General features: G+C 38.3%; 1 protein-coding gene across 4 annotated transcripts; it reads left to right on the forward strand.

Annotated features, from left to right (window-relative positions):
* The first annotated feature begins 248 nt into the window (after positions 1-248).
* Positions 249-21,869, forward strand: ARL5B (ADP ribosylation factor like GTPase 5B). 4 transcript variants are annotated; one of them, XM_017817239.1, is made up of 8 exons: positions 2,586-2,680; positions 7,753-7,840; positions 10,934-10,994; positions 12,067-12,214; positions 15,152-15,235; positions 16,886-17,037; positions 18,952-18,991; positions 21,730-21,869. In XM_017817239.1, exons 4-8 carry the CDS (start codon positions 12,071-12,073, stop codon positions 21,847-21,849), a joined length of 540 nt encoding a protein of 179 aa, XP_017672728.1. In that variant the 5' UTR covers positions 2,586-2,680; positions 7,753-7,840; positions 10,934-10,994; positions 12,067-12,070; the 3' UTR covers positions 21,850-21,869. The 4 variants fall into 4 exon arrangements, with proteins under 4 accessions (XP_017672726.1, XP_017672727.1, XP_017672725.1 ...); XM_017817237.1 differs by lacking the exons at positions 2,586-2,680; positions 7,753-7,840 and adding an exon at positions 249-450; XM_017817236.1 differs by lacking the exon at positions 7,753-7,840 and having other exon boundaries at positions 2,443-2,680.
* Positions 21,870-24,277: the final 2,408 nt, after the last annotated feature.

Raw genomic sequence — 24,277 nt, forward strand, 5'->3', positions numbered from 1 at the left:
ACGCCGGGCACCGCGACTCCCCTCCCTTGCGAGGCGAGGCGGCTCCCTCCTCCCGACCGTGCCCCGCCCCAGCACCGCGGGCCTTTCATCAGACCGGGGCGGACGGCCGGGCTGTCCTCGCAACTGGCCCCGCAGAGGCGCTGCCCCCGGCCCGCCCCCGCGCTGACGCAGCAGTGACGCACCCGCCGTGCCGGCGCTGGGGCGGCCCCGCCGTGCGGCCGTTGGCGGGGCGGGGCGGGGCGGGGCGGTGCCGCGTGCCCGCCCCTCCCGCCGCCCGCCCACTCCCGCTGCTCCGGGGCCGCTGCCGGAGGGATCCGGGGAGCCGGTGTTGCTGCCAGCGCTACCGCCGCCGCCTGGCTGAGCCCGGGTTGTCCAGGAGGCTCGGTGGGAAGCCGGGGCCAGGCATGGGCCTGATCTTCGCCAAGTTGTGGAGCCTCTTCGGTAGCCAAGGTGGGCGCGCGGGCCCGGGACGGCTGCGGGATGGCGAGCGGAGCCCGCGGAGCTGCGGGGGCCGCGAGCAGCCGGGAGGGTCTCGGGGCCAGCTCCGCTCGCCAGGTCTCCCCTGAGGGCCCGCCCAGCCTAAAGTTGGTCTTTCCTTTGTGCAGTGCCGGGAGCGCTGGTGCCGCGGCGCCTCATGCTCGGGGTCGCTTTGTCTCAGTTCCCGAGGTGGTCCCTCCTCGCCCCTTCCTCCCTGGCCGCGTTAAACGCCCCGTGTGCCCCGGGCGGCCCTTCGGGCGCTGCGCTCCCGGGATCGCACGGCGGGCACGTCTCTGCCTCTCGGACCGGGTTTTGCCACCGCGATCGCGGCTGAAGCTTTGATGAACGATGACGGTCGTGTTTGTGTTTGCAGACCTTAGTTTTTTGAGTCGAGGTCTCCTATTAAAGTCATGTTATTTTGGTTTTTAGTTTAAAGGGAAAAAAAAACCCGCTAAACGTGTTGGGGCCTTCGAGGTAAAAATCTGTTTGTGTTTTGGCAAAGATGCTGGTTAAATGCAGTTAGTGTCCCAAGAAAATCACTTCTCCAGCCAAGAACAAAAAGGTCATAAGGGGATAGGATTGCTTTTCATGCTTTCCTCTCTAGCTCAGGCCCGCAGTCGTGACTCATGCTGTAGTCCACAGCTCAGAACTTGTGGCTACCACCACCTTTACTCAGGTGGTTATCATAAAATAGGAAATTATAGTTTTTCTGTTAATTTATTTGTTTTAATGAATTTTGTTTACCTAGCCTTCTTTGGTTAGAAAATAAAGAGTCGAGGAATTTATTGCTTGTATTGTTTTTCCTTGAGGACCTGAGCTTGGAGAAGGCAAACTGATGTTAATTGTTTTCTCATCAAGTTTCCACATGCACGCTTCATTTCCACTTTAAAGTTACTAAGAATGCAGATAAACTTTTTTGTTCAGTGCTCTGTTGCAAGTTTTTGGAGGCATATACACCTGGTATCCCTTTAATAGTCTTGCTACTGTGTTTGCACATAACCCGTCCTAATTTTGTAAATAAGAGAGCAAAGCCTCAGTGTGTGTACACATTGACATCTGTGTATCAAACTGTCTTTCATGGGATGAGATTGGGAGGGATCCCAGTCCCAGATCATTTATCTTTCTCCCACATACACTATCCTACCACATCATTCCTGAAGTCATCCAACAGTCTTCTAAATTTGTTGCTGTTGTTGATTTCTTATTTTTCTGAACTCTCAAACCTATTTGGTAAGGTTCCCCCAATTCTCCAGAAAAATACTGAGTACTGTTTTGGTTTTCATCAGATAGTGCAATCTGCAAATCCTTTCCCTCCATGAAGAACTCTAAAGACTCCAAAGAGATCTGTAAGCAAAGAACTGATCAGGCGATAACTGGGGGCTTTTAGTGTTGTCCTGTATGGTACCTTATGATGTCAGTATTTATCTTCAGGAAAACACATTGTCTCTGTTATTGTATATTATTTCCTGCAAGAAAAGTTATTCTTCATTATGGTGGCTGGATACCAGATGCCTGCCAAAACTACTTTATTGCTCCCTTCCTCAGCTGGGCAGGGGAGAGAAAATATAAAAAAAGTCTCTTGGGTCGAGATAAGGACAGGGAGAGATCACTCACCCATCACCGTCATGGACAAAACAGACTCAACTTGTGAAATTAATTTAGTTCATAATTAAATCAGTACAGGGTAATAAGAAATAAAACCAGAATTTCTGAACTCCTTCCCCCTGTCCCTCCCTTTTTTTCCCAGGATTAACTTAATTTCCGGTTCTCTCTACCTCCTCCCTGCAGCAGTTCAGGGGAATGAGAAATGGGGGCTGTGGTCAGTTCATCACATATTGTCTCTGCCACTCCTTCCTCCTCAAGGGGAGGACTCCTTCCCCTGCTCTGGTGGGGGGTCTCTCCTGTGGAAGACAGTCTTCCACAGGCTTCTCCGAAGTGTGTTCTTCCCATGGTCTCCAATTCTTCACTAGCTGCTCCAGCATGGGTGCCTTCCACAAGGTGCAGTCCTTCAGGAACAGGCTGTTTCAGCGGGGATCCCCCATGAGGTCACAAGTACTGCCAGCAAACCTATTCCAAAATAGGCTTCTCTCTCTATGGGTCCACAGGTCTTGCAAGGAGACTGCTTCAACATGGGCATCTCATGGGGTCACAGCCATCTTTGAGCATCCACCTGCTTTGGCATGTTGTCCTCCACATCCTGTGGGTGGGTATCTGCTCCCTTACGGACCTCCATGGGCTGCAGGGGCACAGCTGCCTCATTGTGGTCTTCCCTGCAGGCTGCAGGGAGATACCTGCTCTGGCACCTCCTGCCCCTCCTTCTGCACGGACGGTAGTGTCTGCAGAGTTGTTTCTCTAACATATTTTTGCTCCTCTCTTCTCTTGCCACAGTTGCATCAGTGCAATAACTTTTCCCCATCTTAAATATGTTATCCTAGAGGCATTACTCCTGTTGCTGGTGGGCTTGACCTTGGAGCCAGCTGGCATTGGCTCCATAGACATAGGAAAAGCTTTTAGCAGCTTCTCGCAGAAAACACCCTTGTAGCTCTCCCCACTATCAAAACCTCATCATGCATACCCAATGCATTCATATATTTAAAATGTTAATGAAAATTTGTCTCACAGTTAAGATAGATGAGATGATATCATGAAATATTTACTCTTTGGCGTTTATCCCAATAAGAAGTTTCTGGGGTATGTTCTGATCTTGTTTTGTTGCTGAAGTTATTGTTGGTTTGGTTTTTGTTGCTTTGATTTGTTTTTTTTCCTCTTGTGGTGACCACAGAAAAGAAAATGAGTTTCTTTTCGTGGCCAAAATTGAACTTCTATTCTAGAAAGTTTGCTTCAAATGGAAAGTTTTGACCCATCTAATGGGAAATTATGCTCTATTTACACAACTATTTTTCTCTAAATAATATCATTACTAATAATAAAGGATAGTAATTTATGAGTTGGTTTTGGTTGCTCTTCTAGTTACATCAAATCTAGACAATTCCTTGGGGAATTCATAGGCTGTCCCACGAAGCTGTTTGTTGAGCAGACCAGCACAGTACCTTACACATTGATTTTGGCTGTATAGAGGGAGTATTCCAAAGATGCAAATAGACTTCAGTGTGGGAGGAGGATACTTTCAGTTTGTTGTGGTTAGTGTGAGTTGTGCTGATAGTTTGGGGCACTTGATACTGGCAAAATGAAAGGTTAAACAAAGCAAAGATTTGAAAAGTGCTGTCTGTGTTCCATCAAATAGAGCATGGGGGAGGAGGTGTACCTCAGTGCTCGAAAATACAGAACAGGGCATCATTGGCAATTCATTTGAGTATTACTAATTATGCACTGCAGTTTTGCTTTACATAAATGTGACTAGTAGCCAAGCTGAAGATACCCAATTCGAAAGGTACTTGATCAGTAATGTCTGGACAACTTTAAAGAAATATTTCCCAGTGAATTAATGCTGTTAACTTGCAGGAAGAAGATATATGTGTAGCTTTCAGAAAAATGCACATCTTAAGATAACTAACATTTCATTTTGTGCTTTGGGGTTCAATCCTGTTGCAATAACCATATGGTATGGATAAAGTTGAGTTCATTCATACTGACTTCTACCTGGCAGGAAAACCTTGTAATGGAGATACCTTTAGATCCTACTAAAGCTATAAATGTCGTCTTATTAATTTACACATGTTCTTTACTACTTTTGCAATTTGATTCTCCTACCTGCTTTTCCAGTGGTAAGGATAAGATACTACAAGGAAGGTCAAGAGACTGGACCTAATTTGTGTGTAAAGACATTCTGTTGCTAAGTGTCTGTTGACTAGCGTATCTATTGACCTATTCCTGCAGCATTTCTTATTACTTGTATTCAGCTGGTTTAGCCCTCTGTCTTGGGTAGCATCTGAGTGTTTTCTACAAGGGAGTTGAATCTGTCTGTTCTGTTTCAAGTCACTGTACATGCAACAGAAGTTGTTCCAGTTGGTTCAGCCCATTTTGATTATGGTTACCCCATTTTGCCAAACCCAAGCTGGCTGGTAAGAAAATGCAACAGTTAAAGTAATGTTATGTGGCTAGTGCATGATCTACTCTCCAAATCTGGTATGTGAGATTATGAAATAAGAAAAGCTGCATTGCAAAGCAGTTTAAGGAAACTGGGTGTTGCTTGTGCTGATCCATGAGTCAATGTCTAATGAAAGAGAGGAAGGTTAACAGTCTGAGTACAGTCTGTCAAGGAATATCTATTTGGCTCTGTTGATACATTTGGAAGGGTTCATTTCTGGTTTGAGTTTGTCAATAGTCTTTAAGCAGTGGCTGGTTTTGTTTGAGTGGTGGTGGTGGTATTCCAGGGCCTTATTTAATCTTGTTTTCTGGAGCAACACGGCCAAGTCAGTTATGGCAATGCACTTTCTGAGCCCTTTCTAATAACTAATGGTGTGAAACAAGGCTGCGTTCTCGCACCAACCCTATTGATAGTCTTTTTCAGCATGATGCTCCAAAGGGCCACGGCAGACCTCAAGGATCAGGACGGTATCTACATTCGATACCGTACTGATGGAAGCCTTTTCAAGGCGATTGAAGGCCCACACCAAGACCTTAAACCATCTTGTCCAGGAGTTGCTTTATGCTGATGACGCCGCCCTTGTCGCACACACAGAAGCAGCTCTGCAGCGTTTAACATCCTGCTTTGCAGACACTACTGAGCTCTTTGGGCTGGAAGTCAGCTTAAAGAAGACAGAAGTTCTCTATCAACCAGCACCTCAGGACGTCTTCCATCATCCCCATATCACCATTGGCGAATCAGAGCTCAAATCAGTCCAGCAGTTTAATTACCTAGGTAGCCTCATCTCCTCGGATGGTAAGATTGACGGAGAGATAGACAACAGGTTAGCAAAGGCATACAGTGCCTTCAGAAAGCTTCATAAAAGAGTTTGGCAAAATAAACACTTGAAGAAAGGTACAAAGATCAGTGTTTACAGAGCCATAGTGCTTCTACTCTCTTATACGGATCTGAATCATGGGTCATCTACGCCACCACCTGCGACTCCTAGAGCGCTTCCATCAACACTGCCTCTGTACAATCCTAAACATCCACTGGTCAGATTATGTGACCAATACATCTGTTCTAGAACAAGCAGCAGTCACAAGTATTGAGACCATGTTGCTGAGAACACAGCTGCGATGGGCAGGGCATGTCTCCAGGATGAAGGACCATCACCTCCCTAAGATCCTGCTCTATGGTGAACTTGCCACTGGCAGCCGCTTGAGAGGAGCCCCGAAGAAAAGATACAAGGACTCCCTGAAACAACATCTCAGCCTTGGTCATATTGATCAACATAAGTGGTCTACTCTGGCCTCCAACCGGGAGATCTGGAGACACACCATCTATAACGCTGCTGATGCTTTTGAGAAAGCACGCAGGATCACCCTTGAGGAGAAAAGACAACGCAGAAAGAACGTTGTCTTGCAGAATCTACCACCTAAGGAGTCTTTCTGCTGTGCCTTTTGCAACTGGACATACCTGTCTCATATTGGCCTTTTTAGCCACCAACGCGCTTGTAACAATCATGGGTAGAACCCTTCCCAAATCGTTGTTCGCAAAGCCCAGCCATGATGATTTAATCTTGTTTTCTGGTTTCTGGACCTTTTCAGTGCAGAGGTTAAGGCCTGAAGGAGGGAGGAATATAAGCATTTCTGTGTCTTTCAGCTCTCCATATATATTGTGTCATAATCAAGTAGTAATTGAATGATGTGAATTGAAATAGAGGTACTTTTACTCATAAGAGAAGCAATTGGGCTTAAAATAGATTTTTGTCTCTTTTCTAGGTGACTTTCTAATGGCTTCCTGATTCTTTTTCCTTATTTTTGAAATTGACAAAAAACATTGCCTCAAGTGTTCTTTTTGTTTAAAATTTCATGCCCCGCAGTCTTTTAAGGCTAATTAATAAGTGACTTAAGATTGAACTTACTTATACTTACTATAAAAATAACTTACTTATGGAAGTTTGAAGAAAAAATCGGATTTCAAAAACGACCTGCTGAAGCTCTGGTGCAGTACTCAAATGGCACAGTCTTCTAACCAACATGTAGTAATATGAATAAATGGTGGAGCAGCTTAAGTTACTGCTGTGTTACATGACTGAGTAAAACTTGTGTGACATATTCTATCAATGCTATCAAGATTGCTCTTAATGAAACTATAAGGAAAAAAACAGAAGTGAATGTCAGCAACGCTGATAAAGGTAACTGACAGTTGTCAATACCTTGGGTTTTTTTGTGTGTGTATAGTAAGTTCATTAAGAAGCTCACAAATCTGGTTTTTAATTATTTTAAAATGGTGGTTGTTCAAAGTCTTCAGGGTGCTCAGAATAATTGCTACAGTTGTAAAAATTGCTTTAAGAAAACCAATGGTAAGCTCTAATTCAAGGAACTTCTGGAACTCCACAGTTCACGTCACTTAGGCTTGCTGACAGTTCCCAGACTGTACAGTCAGGTTGGAAGAGACCATTATCTAGAAAACCAAATAGATTTTGGTTCCAATGACTACTAAATACTATTGACAGTTTCTCTGCCTTCTTGTAATCAAGTCTGGAGATACAAGATGTATTTAAGCAGGTTTTTTTGTGCTTTAAAGAAGACTCTAAGGTAGCTTTTAGTATCCAAACTGAGTATTTGTATTGAAACCCCATTGACATTTACAAATATGCTATTCCTCCTGCCTCCTCTTCAGCAAACTTCTATCTGCATTCTGTCTTCAATTTTGAAGCTTCCTTACTATTTGAAAGTAGATGTGTGTGTTTTGTCTGAAAAGTACTGATACCCTTTCTGGTACCCATTTCTTCTTTTAAGTGTGTTGGAAGAGCCTCATCATTATTGTATTTAGAAATTATTTTTTTTTTAATTTAACTTTTGAAAAAAGAGGGAAGGGCAAAGTTTTGAGAATTGAATCTTCAGTTTTGGGCCCTTTTACCACAGAGAAATATATATAAGTGAAAAAAAGAACATACTATGTCTTTCTTGTAACATCTGCAAGAAGATCATTTTCACTGTCCTGCGGTTTTGTAATACTAGACTGCCAGAGATTTTTTTAACAATACTACTTTATTTTTTTAACAGTGAGCTAAGAATGGTTGATATAACATAAGTCTTTGGATTCTTTTAAAGAGTAGTCTAATACTGTCTTTCCCCCCCCTACATATGCCTACTTTTTCTACTTCCTCCCCCTTCCTACCTGACTCTTGACTTCTGCTCTGTCAACTTTGTTATGAATTTTCTTCTTCCTTTGCCAAGAACATGGTGGACTGGGAAGATATTCATGAATACAACCCAAAATGAGTTTGAATACCAGCCAGTGAAAGGGAGAAACTTGGGTTAGTCTGTAAGTACAGAACACCAATAAACACTGCCTATGGTTTACCCCATAACTGTCCTTTCTCCTAAATGTGGCATCTGTCTTCTACTAGTTGCTCTTGTAAACAAGTATTTGTCTTGCTAAAATTCTGTTCTCTCTTGGTTTTGCAGTTTTTAAGTTCACGTGTTTTTCCTCTAATGCACATCTGTGTGTTAATGTTCTGTATTTTAACCAAACTGGACAGAACTTCAACTTTTGAATGTATTTGTAAGTGAAGAGTTTTCCATTACTATAGTTCTATATCTAGAACTATAGAATGGAAATATAGAATTGAAACAAAGAATAATAATCTAGCATATATATCTAGAGTTTGCCATTACTATATTAATAGCAACTGCCATTAATAAAAGGTGGAAACTGCTATTCGTGTGAGATACCAATGCATTCATCTTATTATGTTCATCCCCAGATCACCATTAATTAACACTTGTGTGACTATTTCTTGTCTCAATATTGTGATTATTCAGTTACTATGTAAAATACCATTTGACTATGGAGTAACATAGATAAGCTGTGCCTTTTTTTCCAAATAATGTCAAACCATTCACACTTTGGTGGCTTTCAAAAACAGTCATCTCAATGGAGATCTTTTTTATTACTTTAAGTAGGGTGATATTGTTTGTCCAGCACTCCAGTAATTCACACCTAAGCATTGTATTGTAGTGAAAGGTGAGAAAGAGCAATGTAATGCCTGACTGGAATTCGTTTTCTTCCTTGAAAATAACTCAAAAGGGAATGTTGCTAAAGGAGGGTCATTTTCTTCCAGGCAATGGTTGACAACGTCTGGTTTGAAAACAACCAAAGAGTATTTCTGTGTTTGAACTTTGAAAGCTCTTTGACTGAATTTGAATAAGAGATGGACAGTCAAACTATGAGGGATGGTTTATCAGCATTGAAAGCAGAGAGGATTTCATAGTATTTCTGTATTGGGAAATGTTACTAATTACTGGCGCTGCTGCTTATGGTGCTAGAAGTACTATTGGATTTAAGGCCAGGAAAAATTCTTTCCTTAGAATGTGTTGACAGGATGCAGTAGTAGGGGAACTGGCACAAGGAAATAATGGCCAGTCTTCGCAAGCGAAGATTTGGGAAAGGTCATTAACCCTTCGAGCCTGCGCAGTGGATTTTTTAGGTGAGACACAGTGTGCGCTGAACTGAGCCCACCCTTTAATCCTGAGGTTCATCTGCCAGGGCCAAGCAAGCTTGGACAGTGGCAGTGAGGTCCCCAGAACGTAGGTTTGTTTAGAGTGACCTTCTCTTAGATGGATTGCCTTACAGGGCTGACGAGCTCCATCTGCCCGGGGGCTGGGAATCGAACCCGGGTCGCAGCGGTGAGAGTCCTGCACCCTAACCACTAGACCACCAGAGGCCCCAGCACAAGGAAATACATTTCAGCATTTGTTATGATGGTATTGCCTAGCAAAACTTCTAAAATTCCCAAACTGGAATCTTTCATTACAGTCACTTTCAGTATGAAAAGATGTAGGTAATTACATGTCAATAGATTTAAGACCAAAACAAAACCCAGAAAACAAACACTTTAATACTGCCTTAAACCACCCACTTGTGGGCAAAGCCCTACCAATTTGACATTTATGATAGATCTTCTGATTTTCTACCAACTTACTATAAGTCTTGCAAATCAAGTGCAGTATTTTACAGGAAATCTTTGAGCTGTGAACCATGTTTTGCTTTAGAGTAAGTGCCCTAGCACTGTAAATATTATCCCTTCAAAAGTGAGCTTGTTCACAGACTTTGTAAATACATTTTACTTCTAGTATCCATTTGCAAATTTGCTGGTCTCAAGTGACTTGCCTTTTTGTCAGTAAGTGGATTGGTACCTTTTAACTTCACACGTGTAGCAGAAGAACCACTGTTCTAATTGGCTGTGCTGCTGGATTTGAAATTCTTACAAGAATTATTTACAGAGAAGCATATAAATTCTGAAGGGGTTTTTTGTTTGTTTGTTTTCTGTTTTGTTTCCCCGTGCCTGGAAAAATTGACATTGCGGCAATTGAAAGATCACTATTCTATAAGCTGGACTTTGCAGCAGGGAGGGTCTGGGTTTGCCTGATGCAGGAAAAAGCGATTTTATTTTTGATAATATTTTTTTTTTTTTTTGAGGGAGATGATATTTTCTTTCTGCTCAGCACTGGTGAGGCCTCACCTGGAGTAGTGTGTCCAGTTCTGTGCTCTTTACTGCAAGAGAGAAATGAACATACAGGAGAGAGTTCAGTGCTGGGCCACAGGGATGATTAAGGAATTGGAACATCTCACATATGAGAAAAGAGATGCAAAAGGGACAGAGTCAGATTGTCTCAGTGGTGCCTAGTGACAGGATCAGGCAACAGAGCACCTGAAACACAGGAGGTTCTCTCTTTACGTCAGGAAACTGAGCACTGGCACAGGTTGTCCAGGGGCACTGTGGAGTTGCCATTCTTGGATACATTCAAAACCCATCTGGCCATGGTCCTAGGCCGTTGGCTCCAGGTGGCCCTGGTTGAGCTAGAGGGTTGAACTAGGTGACCTTCAGAGGTGTCTTTAGGCCTTCTGTCATACTGTGACTTTCAATTTAGAAGTTGAAAAGTTGGAATTTGCAGTCTATTCAAAATGCAGATTCCTCTTAGATTCTACTATATGGATAATGGTGGTCCCTTAACAAGTGGCTTTTATTGAACCTTGACCATTAGGCTAATGTTTTTGCAGTCTTTGGATGTTTGGTGATGTTCTTAAGATGATACCTGCTATGAGTTACATTTTTCATTGTACTTTTCTTTCTAAAACTAGATTTTTTTGATGAAGTAACTATTCCTTTCTGAAGATCTCCAGTGCTGACTTTTCCCAAGATTGTAGTCTCAAGAGAAGATGAGGCTTTGTAGTTTTGTTCGGCTTTTTTTTTTTTTTTGTCTCGAAGCCGCCACTATTCTATGTAAGCTATTGAAATAAGGCAAACAAACTGTTGCTTTCTTCAGTAAGGAAAAGTGATTAACCAGAATTATAACTGTTGCTGTTTCCAGTAATTGATTTTTGTCTTCTTTTTTTTTTTTTTTGTATATCCAGAGCACAAAGTAATCATAGTGGGACTTGATAATGCTGGAAAGACTACTATTCTTTACCAGTTGTAAGTACATGAACTACTTTGTTTTCTTGTTTGCATTTTAGTATTTGTCACTGTTTAATCATTGAAAATTCAGCTTTGTAACCTGGCAGGATCTCTAGGATTCCAGATCACAGTTTGTACGTTAACAGTATTAGTTGTTCTAAACAGAGTAAATATGAAGGATAAGAGAAGCAATTGCCATGCTTTAAAACTGAACTGTAAATTGAATAACAAAATTGTACATATAAGCACAAAGTGAACTGCAATTTTTTTGCCATCAAAGCCCATCTGAATTTGTAAGCGTAGAAATAATCCTGTTGCCAGTAACTGCAGAGAAGAGCATGTTTTTAAATTAATGGAAATTCTAGCCACTCTGCAAAAATCCATAAATATTTCCAAATGTTTCCCTGTTCCTGCGTCTAAAATTTGTGATGGAGAATTCCTAAAAATAGTATTTCATCTTGCCCAGGTTCTACCTTAGGCATTTTCAATGGCATCATTGCACCCAAATCTTGCCAGCATTACAAGAATATCCATGATAAATTCAAGAATGTCAGCAGGACCGTAATTACTATTGTAATTGTAGAAAAGAGGGAGGATGGAGCTAAATTACTGTCCGTATATTTGGATACAAAAGCAGCAGAGTGTGTTTTCCCAAAATACTTTTTTTTTCCCTAAGCATTTTTGAGTAAGTTTAAAGGTAGAACTGAGGTATTTTCGGCTAGGTAACCAAACAGTCCTTTGGGATTGGTTGTAATATTGAGTTACTAAGTAGAGTACTCTGATAAAATTATCTTCTGATTTGTATTTTGCACAGTTCAACATTCCCATATTTGGGATCTTTAGAATAGCAGCTTCTACTTGAGGACAAGTGCATTTTAAGTATCTGTTAATGTCCTTTAAAAAGAGAATCCTCCTAAAATGCAGATGCTTATCCATTTGTTATGCCTTTTATGTGCTTATTTTTCATTGCTGATGTCTTTAAGCATGTTTACAGTCACTGCATTCCATAAATTTCAAATGTATAGCTTTTTTAAAATATGCCTGGTTTTTATTATTTTTTTGATTGGTCCTCTGATATTGTTTCCTTTAGTTTAATGAATGAGGTGGTTCATACTTCTCCAACCATAGGAAGCAATGTAGAAGAAATAGTGGTGAAAAACACTCATTTCTTAATGTGGGATATTGGAGGACAAGAATCATTACGGTCATCGTGGAATACCTATTATTCAAACACAGAGGTATGAGAAGCTGCTTTGCAAGTTTGTTAGAAATTATATTTGTTTATTAGGAATATCGGTACATTTTTATAAAGATTGCAACTGTATTGTTTTTAAATCTTATTGAGCAAAAACAAACCCAAAAAGTGTGAGGTATCTCTGGTATGCAGCCAATTCTCTGGTAATATTTGAAGTATTTTTCCTGTTTACTTTACAGTACTATTGTTTGATCTATGATATAAACTATGAAGTTAGACTTTTTTCCTAGACAATAAATGATATCAATGTACATTTCAGATCAGATTTCTTGCATGGTTTCTTTAAGTAGATTAAAATGAAAATTTTGCATTGTAATTTGCAAATTTAGTGAGGATTTGCAGTGGTCAACCTGACTTCTGTACATCTAGTCTGAAATGTTTTTGAGATAATGATAATTAAGGATGAAGAATGAAACTTTCTCTAGGCAACGGTATTTAAAAAGCTCACCAGCTTGTGGCTTTTATCCAAGGGTAAAGGAAAGTCTAGCTTTGCAATACTCAAGAGGTACTGGCAAAGCTGCCGTTGCTGGAAAGGTTGGAATTCAGTGTCAGTTGTCTTTTGGGGGGTTGTTTTTTATGCCAGCCTTTTTGCTGCCAAAAGGTTATCAATACAAAATGCACATATAATCTCTGAGGACTCATTTTGAGACATCTACACTGATGTAAACTATTTTAGGCTTAATTACTTACAATTTCTACTAAAAGCAGAAATCTCTTGTAGATACTGCTCATTATGTAAGTATTCCATCCTCCTGTAAAATGAGATTTTTCTGTGCTTCTCCTGGAGAGAGATGAGATTAGCAATCCATCCTAGGTCTACTGAAAGCCTGGTGATGACATCTCAGCCTTCATCTCTAGTGTTTTAAAGTAATTTTTAATTTTTTCTGGAAAAGTATAGCTACATCTAAGACACACATGAGGTTGAAGACACTTCTGCTTGCACTATCTGCTACAGAGCAGTAAGTTCTTGGCTTTTGTCCCTTGAGTACCTTTGATTTTGGAATTTGGAGAGATGCATATATTAGTTCTTTTTCTGATACTTTTGTGATGTTCTTCATCATATTCTGGCTAGTAAGTGTTTGAAATCCAGTGCCTTTTAGTACTTGGAAAGAAGAACTTCCCTTTTACTTAGAAGCTTTGTCTGCTGGAAACAGTTGAGGAAGAAAAGAGATCTGTTTAGTATGCCAACCCTAGCCTCCCTGATATGAATAATTCCTTTACTGTTCCTCCTCATCTGCTAGGCATCTCAAAGTCACAGCAGCATTAAATTGACTTAGTTTTTCATTCTCTGTGGTCATTCTCAATGGCTAATGAATCTCTTTAACTTTCTGAGCCAAAGAGATTTGGAGCATATGTTGGAGAATTATAGCAGTGATTTCTAATTCTCCTTTTCTGTTACTGTCTCTCTTTTCTCTCTTTCCTTGTGTGCAAATTGGAGCAATCTACACAAAATCTTTGGAGTAATGTAAAAGTCCCACAAATAAGCATTTTAGTGCATACCTGTCCTAATTAGTTTCAACTTAATATGGCTAGTTCTGCAATTCTGTTTTAAGTGTTAGATCATATTCTTACAGAGAGGATGTTAAGACAGACTTAAAGATAAAAATCTGGGAGGACAGGAAAGGGGAGGGAGCTCCCATGGTTAAGTTATTGGGTTTGCGGGTGAACAAAGAGAGTTACAGTGAAGCAGAAAAGTGGTTGAGAAGTACTGTCATCTGGGCATAGAAGTAATGGAATCTGTCAGATGAATGTAATCTTCCTGGTTTCCTCTCCAGTGTAGCATATGTTCCCTGTAATTTATTTTATTGTTATTATAGTATCTGCATAATTTTCATCAGAATGTGCTTGGTCTCCCTACTCATTGTCCTCCCCATGATGCTGTTAGCACTGCTTGGAGCACACTGGGCAGGGCAAGTATTGAAGTGTTGATCAGTTGTTATGCTTTGTGTTCAAATACTGCTGTGTGATGCTTACGAGAATTTGCTTGAGTGTTACCTACTGCATAATGCTGTGTCTTTTTCCTCTCTAGTGCAAGGCTATAAAATAGAAGGTACAAAAAAAGGAGCAGAAAGAGTGGGTAGTAGACAATCATTTTCATACCAGTGACAATTGCTTTCTATGGGAGGCCTGATCTACCAGACCTAGCAGTGTCCCAGAGTCCACAAGTGCAAGGCCATAAGAATAATGTGCCTAACGGGAATAGGAAGGGTAAAATCACTGCTACAGCCATCTCCCAAAGCCTGGAAGGGCTTCACCAAAAGATGGAAGGGTGCAAAGTTGTGAGAGGCCAACTGCACAGGTCCTTGGTAAAATGAAGTTTGCAGCAACATAGTGCTAAGCCCTACAGATACATAGCTTTGTGACATCTGATGTACTGCTTTGAAATAATCTTTCTTAAGCCTTGTGAGTAAAATGATGCTGAACTGTAAAGTAAAAAATGCTTCTTTAAAAGTACATAATTTCAATTTCAGATTTATAATTTCCTGAGTATGCAAGTAGTATTGGACAGTAGCAGCTGTTTTCATTGATGACACCTGTAGCACATTTGTCATCCACATTTTAAATGTAATCCACTATCTGTAGGTGCTTTTTGGTAGTAACATAGCTATTTTGAGTATGATATATAGCCTGAAAATCCACCAAGGAGATTTAGCCGTAGTACATATAGGCAGATCTTAATAATAATGCTGAAACGTGCAAGCATGACATTGTTAGATTATTTTTTTTTAGCTATAATCTTCATGTATGATTCCCACAGCTCTAGCAAAAGACTGTAGCAATAAAACTTTTCCCTTTTCTAGTGTCCTGCAAGTGTATGTCTCTTCTAGAGGAAGACTTGCAGTTAGTGATCTCTTGAAAATGTGCTTTCTGTAATTTATACTTTTTACTTACGTACTCTACTGTTGGGTTTTTTCCCTAGTTCATCATTCTGGTTGTTGACAGCATTGATAGAGAGCGACTTTCTATTACAAAAGAAGAACTTTATAGAATGCTGGCTCATGAGGTATGGTGGGGAGTTGGGATAATAGTTTTGTTGAGAACAGTCAAATAACATTACATGCTTCCTATGCTAACAAAAATTATACTGTCACAAAAAAAAATCTGAGAATAAATGTGCATGCATGTTATTCAGATTTTAAAGCCACATAAACTATAAATAAGCAGAAAAATTATTGTGAAACACTCTCTATTAAGGCTTGCTTGATTGTAATCAGATCACTCTTTGCAGATGTTGAAGTTCTAAAATATCTTATGCTTCATATTAGTTTAAAAAGGAATTATTGTCCTCTACCACAGTCTCCTTTCAGTTAAATGGTTAAAATTTCAAGAAATTTTTTTTTTTTATTTTTATTTTAGAAAAATGGAATTCCTTACTTTTTCTTGTTTGTTTTAATCCTGTTCCTTAAAATTAAGGAGCATATATAATACTATGGATAAATTAATTTCAGTTCATTTTCCTTATGGATTGTTTTGTTTGTACTTTTGTTTGAGTTGTTCAACGTTGGGTCAACTCCCTCAAACTTTCTAAACTAACATGTACATTGGATTAGCTAAACACTCTCAAGCTAAATTGTTTGGTTTAAACCTAAATGTTCTCCCTCATTTTTGAAAGAAAAGGATTTAGTACAGTGCAAGTAATTCTGTTCATTTTTCTGAGAATCTTGCTTTGTTTTGAATAAGTGAGTTTTTGCTTTATGGTTTTATATTAAAGTAGTTTGGGTCTAGTAGTAAGGAACAAATACACTGCCAAAAGAAGTGGGAAGATGACTTCTTGTGGTGAAGTTTTCCCATGTAGTTTATTAGTTTCCAGTCTTAAACTCTTATGAAATTGTGATCTGCCATCTCTTGAAAACAGTTGGTAGGCCTAGACTGGATTACTTGTAGGAGTGAATTTTCAGCTTTAGATCATAAAACTTTGTTGTTGTTTTTCTTCCTCTTGATGGAGAAATAGTCCCAGATTTAATATACACTGAAGCATATTGAACACTTAATTGCAACTGTCAGCCTCCTGAGTATTGCATTTGTTTACCCTTCTGCACCTCTAAAGCCATACATCCCAGTTCTTGCCTCAGTGCTGTTTGGAATCCTAAATTCCACACTGAAACAAAGCAACTTTTAAGTAGTTACTAAAGCTGCTGCAGCATTGTTACAGCTCCCTTTTTTGAACACCAGGATTAAACTTACATGAATTCAGATAGCTTTCTTAATTTATTACTGTTTTAGTCACTACAGAACTTGTTTAATGACGTTGAAAGTGATTTCAAGGGAATGATATCTAGCAGGCTTCTCCCTTTGAATAGTATCTATTGTAGAGTTTGAAATGTTTGCCAGTAATAATTCTGCTGGCTGGGTGGTTTGGAGCATTATGAAATATATTTTAACAAGACTTTCATTAGTTATATATGAACATGTTGCTGATACCAAAATGGTACTCATATTACATTTCAATTTGATCCTCTGTGGTGGTGAACTGAATAAATTAGTCTCTTCAGTCTTAATGTAATGAATTTTTACTACAGAAAGTTGGTTAAAACTCCATACTCCTGTGTAATTTTAGATTAGCTTGAATACAGTTCTTTTAAGAAATTAAGTTAGCACAATAGCATTTTAGTTTTTCATAATAACTGTTATGAGTACTCTAAATCATTTCTAGGATTTACGGAAGGCTGCAGTTCTCATCTTTGCAAACAAGCAGGACATGAAAGGCTGCATGACAGCTGCCGAGATATCTACATACCTCACCCTCAGCTCCATAAAGGATCACCCGTGGCACATTCAATCCTGTTGTGCTTTGACAGGAGAAGGGTAAATGCTTCCTGCTTAGTACAGCAATTTGTGGCAAATGAGAATACTGATTTAGAATCCTTTTGATGCCAGTGTGGATTTTCTGAAAGAACATATTTTTTGCTCTTTACAGTTAAGAGGGGTATTTTGATAATTTCATATTTTTTTTTAACTTTGTGGGTTTTTTCATAGCTTGAACTCCATGTTCATATGAAAGTCTTTTAGTTTATCGTTAAAAACTCCAAAACAAAAACCAGACAACACTCTTTGACCCAAATATGTAGCTGTTGGCATAACTGTCTTCTCTCTGTGCCCTACTCTTTTATTCTGTATGTCTTGGTGTATTTAAAGAAATAAGCTCCTATTTTCTTCCTTTACATTCTAATCTGTAGGAAACTTCTAAGTTGGTGGGTTGGGGTGGGGTTTTTTTGGTTGATTGGGTTTTTTGATAAGCATTGAAACATAGTTTAGATGAAAAGGTATAAAAAGCCAAAATTTTTATCAATACTTAACATTTTGTTTGTATCTGGCTAATGTAGCTAATTTTGAAATTTGAATACCTTATGCCAGCAATTACTAAAATGGGAAGCTGAGCTTTCCTTAGATCTCTTGTCTGTGAAGATCAAAAAACAATTTTGGATGCCTTTTAACAAGTTGAATAATGCCTTGCTTGTAGGTATGAAATGCGTTAATTTTTCATCTTGATTTTTAAAGCAGTCTTATAATGTGTAATATTTAGAGGTTTTTTTTCAGCTGTGTTGTACAACCTTTATAATAGTGCAGTCTTGTGACATCAAAAAGAGTGAATCCAACTGAGTATTTGGGAAGTGAGAGCAGCTTCCTCACTTTCTAATATGAAGTATTTTCTAATGTAATGGAGATATGTTGAAGAGTGAATGGTGGCATTAACTTCCTTAGGGTGAGATGCATTACTGAGGACAAACTGTTTTTTTCATTCTGTTTCATTCTAAGGGTTAATTCTGGTGTCCTTCTACCAATTTTGCTAAAGTCACTTTTAAATACTCAGTTTATGTACTAAGATATTCAACCAATTTGACATTTGAAAGAAAGTAATAATTAATAAATATGAACTTTAGTTTAGAAAGAGTGGCCATCATGGGCTGCTTCTTCCTTATTGTAAAAAAAAAAGTGAATATTTAGAATAATTTAAACTGTGACAATAGTAAGACCAATATATAAAAAAAAATCCCAGAGTTAGATCGCTGAGCTGAGTCTTCCTTGGAAAGATCTGGCAGAAGTCTAGGGAGATTAGCCCTGTGTTCATGAAGTTAGCATTCTTGGATAGCTAAGTCATGATTTACTTTACAAAGGTAAAGCTTAGGGGACACAAACAAGGTAACTAGATTGCTAGAAAATCAAAGGAAAGCCGATATTCTAAAATGGAAGACTTTTAAATGGAGATGGAGATTGAGTTAGTAAACAGATTAGATCCCATACAGTCTTATTATTCAATATAAATATACTTTTAATTTTGTAATGTGATTTTGGAATTCTTGATACACTGCCTTTTCATTAAACAATTCAGTCTGGTTAACCTGCCCTTTGTCTTTTAGTTAGTATATAAAGGTCTAGCTTTCATGTAAGCAGTCTTTCTTGGGAAATCTGTAGAAAAAGAAAAACTTGTTTGGTTCCAGGTGCTTATGAGTTGGCATTTAGGAGTAGTGTCTCTCAGGTTTACAAGGAAAAAAAATTGAAGTGCTGCCAAACTTCAATAAAATAGAATGCATGACCTTTTCTTTGTGGTTAAAGCCTATAGAATTAGCTTAAAACACTGCTTACTCTGCTCAACTTTCAATCCCGTTTCCAGTTGATTTAATTTATTTTAAGTAGATGTTTTTACACATAAAGTCAACCAGAAAATACGTTCAAGATTTTGGGATAGAACTAGTACCAATAACATCTCTTATCTTTCAGATTATGCCAAGGCTTGGAGTGGATGACCTCCCGTATTGGAGTGAGATAGCTTTTTTACTTTTTTTTTTATTCCTCCAAAAGAAGAGACTTCTATTTATCCTGTGAACATGTACATTTTTCTGTACTTTTGGCTGCTGAGGCAGTGACCATGTTTAATTTATATCAACCAACTCCTAAGCTGTGCTTGAATCAAGTGCAGTTGAACTGAAACACAAAAGTATTTTCTTAACTTTTTTTAATACACTAATCTTCCGGTGGATGAACATATGTGAATCTGTTTTTAGGCATTGAAATTCCTCTGAATATGTATTCTAACTTTTTTGATGGTAGCCTTTTAAAATCTGTTTTGTCATTGTCAGTATTTCATACTTCCTCTTTCTAAATAGTTTGTATAACTTACTAACATAAATGAGCACATTTTATTTAATGATTAAAAGTAGTGATTAGGTTAACTTTACTCTGCCATAGCTTTCTTTAACCTCTAAGGATAACCATATCTCCAGCTAGACTTCCCAGAACATCAGTAGCATTCTAGCCAGCACTGGAATTAATAGTTACGAATATGAATTTTTAAGTCCTTAATGAGTTAACTATAGTTAATATTGTGGTGGCTTTTAACCTGGTATACAGTGGAACTTCTGCCTTAAAAAAAATCTGTTTCAGTCTCAGTTTCTCTGATATGTAGTTCTAGGAGATGATTCTTTTACTTGAAAATACATCTCTGTACAGAGGATAAAAAATTTTGTTATTAAGTGCTAGAGTAGTCATTTAGAACTTGAATACCTTTTTAAAAATAAATCTCTCAATAATTAAATTTGGAATCACAGCAGCCAGTGTTACGTGTAGACTTGCTGTATATTGTTAAAGTTTTTAATTCTGTATACATGAGCCTTCCTCACCTTTTAGTGAGAATGCTGTTTTCTAAATGAATGCAAAATCAAAAGGGAAGCCAGATTTATAAACAAAACAATACCATGGTGCTGTGTCTGTAGACTTCAGACTGAAGCTAATCTTGACATTTATTTACCTACTATCACATATGTTTTCAGATTTTTTTGCAGAGAAATTATTTTGCCTTAATTTTTGGTTTTAGTCTTATTTGCACAAGGAGAGAACCTTTTGGCGGTGTTTGAGTCAGATTCCTTCACCTGAAATTTGAAAAACGGTGAAGAATTGGACCTAGCAACTCTTAATTCAATTTGAAGGGAATGAAGTTAGATCTGTCAAGATAATGTAAAGATACAGAATTAATCGAGAACATTAAGGATCAAAAAACCTGACCACTAAACGCCCAAAAAGTCATATGAGGATTAAAAAAAAAAACAAACCAAAACCAATAGTGGACACCTAATTCCTAATGAAGTCTCAGCAGCAGTCAGGTACCTAACCTGCATAAATGCTTGCCAGGCCTTCCAAAAGCACCGTTCTATACTTCTGCATGCCTAAAAGCCACGTGGAGTCTGGTTACCAGAACCATTTTGCGAATTGACTGTAGGCCTTTAATGACAAAATGTTTTTGTTAAATCTTGTTTTGATAATTCAAGCACATGGATTTTTCTTTAATAAAATTTTAAGCTTTGTAAATTTCAGTTTGCTTCCATTTTTACTTGAACAAAACTTAATGAAATTTTAAAAGTATCAACAAATATGTTGTTATAAATGTTAAAAAGACTTTGAATACATGTGGAAACAGTGTTTGGTTGAATGAAGTTGTATATTGTTGCTGGTTAACAAAAGTCACATATAGGAGAAAGACTGTTGAGTATTAAGTCAAAAACTCAGAAAATAATGAAAACCGGTGAAAAGTGTATAAAAAAAAGATGAATGCAAGGCAAGGTTAAGATCTGATATAAAGCTGCTTGCTCTGATGTTCAGCTGTTCTAATGTGCGAAAATAAGGTGTTTTTTTTTTTGTTCTTAGGGAAGAAAATCATAAATGAAAAAATAAAATAAAAGTATGAATGATGTTTCTTCTTTGGTGACTTAATTTCAGTTTGCAATTTAAATTTATTTTCAAGTTTATTTTTATGTAATTCGAAATGTAGCCCTGAATACTTATAAAGAGCACTATCTGGATATATAGCCTTTTGATTGTTTAAAAAAAAGGATTTTGTATTTAATGCCTTCTGGCTAAAACCATTTGTAAATCTATAGTTTGATTCTAAATCCAGTCTCACCTGAGGGAATACATATAACTTTGATTAGGAGGAAATGGTCAGATTGTAGACCTTAAAATATCAGAATAATGGAAGGGTTTTTTTTTAATTTCTTAGCACTTAAAACCTTTGAATATCTTTAAAAAATGAAACATTCTTGATAATTGCTATGATTTTGATCACCTAATAACTTCATTTTCTACAACAGTTTTATTGATAATATCAATTCGTTCACAGCATTGTTGCTGTGATTTGTTTTGGGTCTCTTTTTTAAAAATGCCTGGTGTGGGATTTTTGGGGGTCTGTTTTTAATAACTTCAGTGCCCGTTAAACCAGAAGTGATTTGATTAAAATTATTTTTAAAGGTGTGCCTTAGAATACTGCATGTCTTTGCATTGCCAAATACTGCATAATGTTTGCTAATCTGAATGTAGTAAATATATTGCTGATAGTTTTGCACTTTGAAAATATTCTGTATTTAATGTGTTGTTCCCAAAGAACAGTATTAATCAGCTTAAGTTCAAGAAATTAAAATGTCTTATGCAGATTTATATTATACTGCTGTAAATGCATTGGCACATGGCTTTTTATTTGTTTATTTTTTTTTTCACTTTCTTGTGTAGGTGGTAAAGAGCTTCAGTATCCCCAAACGAGTGATTCTTTCCAGCTCTTTAAACACACGGCACACAGTAAGGGGGAGAGGACTTGGGCACAGCTGCTCAAAATATTTGTTGTCAAAATAAAATTGAGTTGTTCTGTTAAATTTGAGAGGTTTCTTATTTGTGAGTGCTCTTTGGTGAATAGGTATCTCACAAGGGTAGCACTGTCACTTTAATTTCATCTCCAGTCTGTTCACTGGGGCAGACTTAGGACCTGCATCATGTGCAGCTGTAGCCAGTTCTCAAAACATCTTGGCTGGACACCTGCTTCTTTTCATCTTGGGAGAAGAGACTGTCACATCATTTCAGCCATGGGAAGCATGGGTCTTTGTTTGTTTTAGTGAAGGGAGTTTGTTTTAGTGTATTGTTCCCTTTCAAAGTAAGAACAAAACAAATCCAAACAAAAGAGTGGGAAAAAACTTGTATGGATTTTTGCCTGTGCATTTGACTATGCTTAGTGTTTAGCTGAGTTTGCTCCTTTCGTTTTTAGAGTCTGCCTTATGAAAGAGTCCGGAAGGCAACAGTGAGGAGAGCAGGTATGAGAAACCTGGTCACAATGCCAACATTATCAATAGAAACTTGCGTCTTGGAAAAGCCTTTAACTTTTTCCAAAATTACCTTGATGGTCTTTCAACATTGAGTGTTTCTATGTTTCGCTTCCTAGAGGGTGGTGCACTGAAAAGGTACATGATGTTTATACAATGTGTATGCCCGCCATGCAGGCAGGAGACTTGAGACTTCACATTAGTGATGTATTGGAAATCAAGTTCTGAGTTTCTAAGCTAAATTTTCATAATATCAGGTGTGAAACAATTAGGCTTTTTCTGACTTCCTCACTTTCTGGGTTGACAAGACAATCCTTTTTCTTTCTCTATTGGCTGTTGACAGTGACACACTGCTTATAGCATCACACATCTTTCTGTCTTGAGGAATCAAGGAAAATCCAAAGGCTTTTCTCATGGCTGTGTAGCTCAGAAGACATGGGTGTATGTCATAAAAGTGAGGCTTAAATTACCACCTCAATATTTTTGCTGGTCATTTAACTGAAATTTACTGTAGAAAATTTTAGGATTATGCCAGAATTAAACTGTTACAAGTTTGGTCTCTAATAAAATAGTTGTGCTATTTATCAGTTGGGGTTGTTTCTTGGTAGGTGTGTTACTCTTCGATTAAGTTGATTTTTGTTTTGCTGGGTAGAGAGAAACCTTTTGTATAGAAGGTTTCCCTGTATGTAACTGAAGACAGTCCTCTGCACACCAGTTTGTGTCCCCTAGATGGCAGGAAAGGATCAGTTTAACAGTACCAAATCTGCTTTTGCTTGTATACTTCAGCATCTACCTGACACACTGGAAAGTTGAATCACTTCCGTGAGAGGGAGGCTTATGGTGAGGTATGAATAAATTTGAACTCAGTTCTATATTGTGGCTTCACCACCTCAATTTATGTTTAGAATTATATTCCACACCTTTTATTGTTGCTGCATCTGAGAATACAGACAACAAAAAGAATGAATACAATTCCTGGCATATTTCATTATAACTTCTGTCTGTTGTCCATGACATGCCTTATTTTTTTTTGAACTTTAGTTGATTGACAGTTGCTCTTCTAGTGTGCTGCAAAGTTGCACTACTACTACTCAGAAATTGCAGGGATCTGTAACATTTGAACTGTCACCTTGCTATGTGTTTAGCTGTGATGATGATTTGTAGTCTTCACTATATCCTTACTGCATATGAAGGCTAAATTCAAGTAAAATAGCAGTTTTGGTGCAAGGTTTAGATCATCATTAATGGTAAGCAGTGCTCAAAATAGCAACAGTCACAGTGGTCAGTACCACTAATAGGCTTTCATGGCTTATGTCGTTTCTGTTGCAGTTGATGTAATGGATGTCTCCTCTGAAACAGCTCTTAATTCTGCTATAGTTGTTAAATGATTCAGTATTTAATAAAAAAAATATGATATTAAAGATTTAAGGAATGTATACTGGTACCAAATGTGGCAAGGTTCATGCAAATCAGTGAGAGACAGTTGTTCCTGAAAGATTTTTCTTTCTCTGAAGTTCAGATAGGGGTGAGAGGATGTGTCCTGCCTGATTATATGTCCTGCTACCAGTTCTTCAGTAATTCTGTCATTTGGAAAGCTGTGTGCATTTGGTTTAGATAAGATAATTCATAATAGGAAAATAAAGGTAGTGCTGTTTGACTACAGTAGAAGAGGATGCTGGCTTCTATTAAGGAGTGTCCTATTGATGACTTTGATGAAGACAGTAGAATTTGGCCAATCTTGAGTTGTACCTGAGACTTGGTTGGTAGGTGTTCATGGTCACCTCCTTATGGAGGCAAAGGCACTGCTCTTCTATGACTAACTAGAGGAGGTGCTTCACCACATTCACCCTTCTGGCATCCACCCATTTGACACTTAGAACTGCCGTGTCTCTAATTGTTGATGAACAATATCAAACTAATTTCCAAACAATTGTTCTCAACTAATTTGTAGTTCACAAGTTACTGTT

Source organism: Lepidothrix coronata, unplaced genomic scaffold, assembly GCF_001604755.1.
Source record: "Lepidothrix coronata isolate B3197 unplaced genomic scaffold, Lepidothrix_coronata-1.0 Scaffold59, whole genome shotgun sequence".
In the NCBI taxonomy this organism is placed as follows: Eukaryota; Metazoa; Chordata; class Aves; order Passeriformes; family Pipridae; genus Lepidothrix; species Lepidothrix coronata.

Coding starts and splice junctions, on each gene's coding strand:
- ARL5B (XM_017817236.1), top strand. CDS start 2,458: ATGGGTGCCTTCCACAAGGTGCAGTCCTTCAGGAACAGGCTGTTTCAG. Junction 10,995..12,066: donor ACTACTATTCTTTACCAGTT/GTAAGTACATGA, acceptor TGTTTCCTTTAG/TTTAATGAATGAGGTGGTTC. Junction 15,236..16,885: donor ATAGAATGCTGGCTCATGAG/GTATGGTGGGGA, acceptor AATCATTTCTAG/GATTTACGGAAGGCTGCAGT.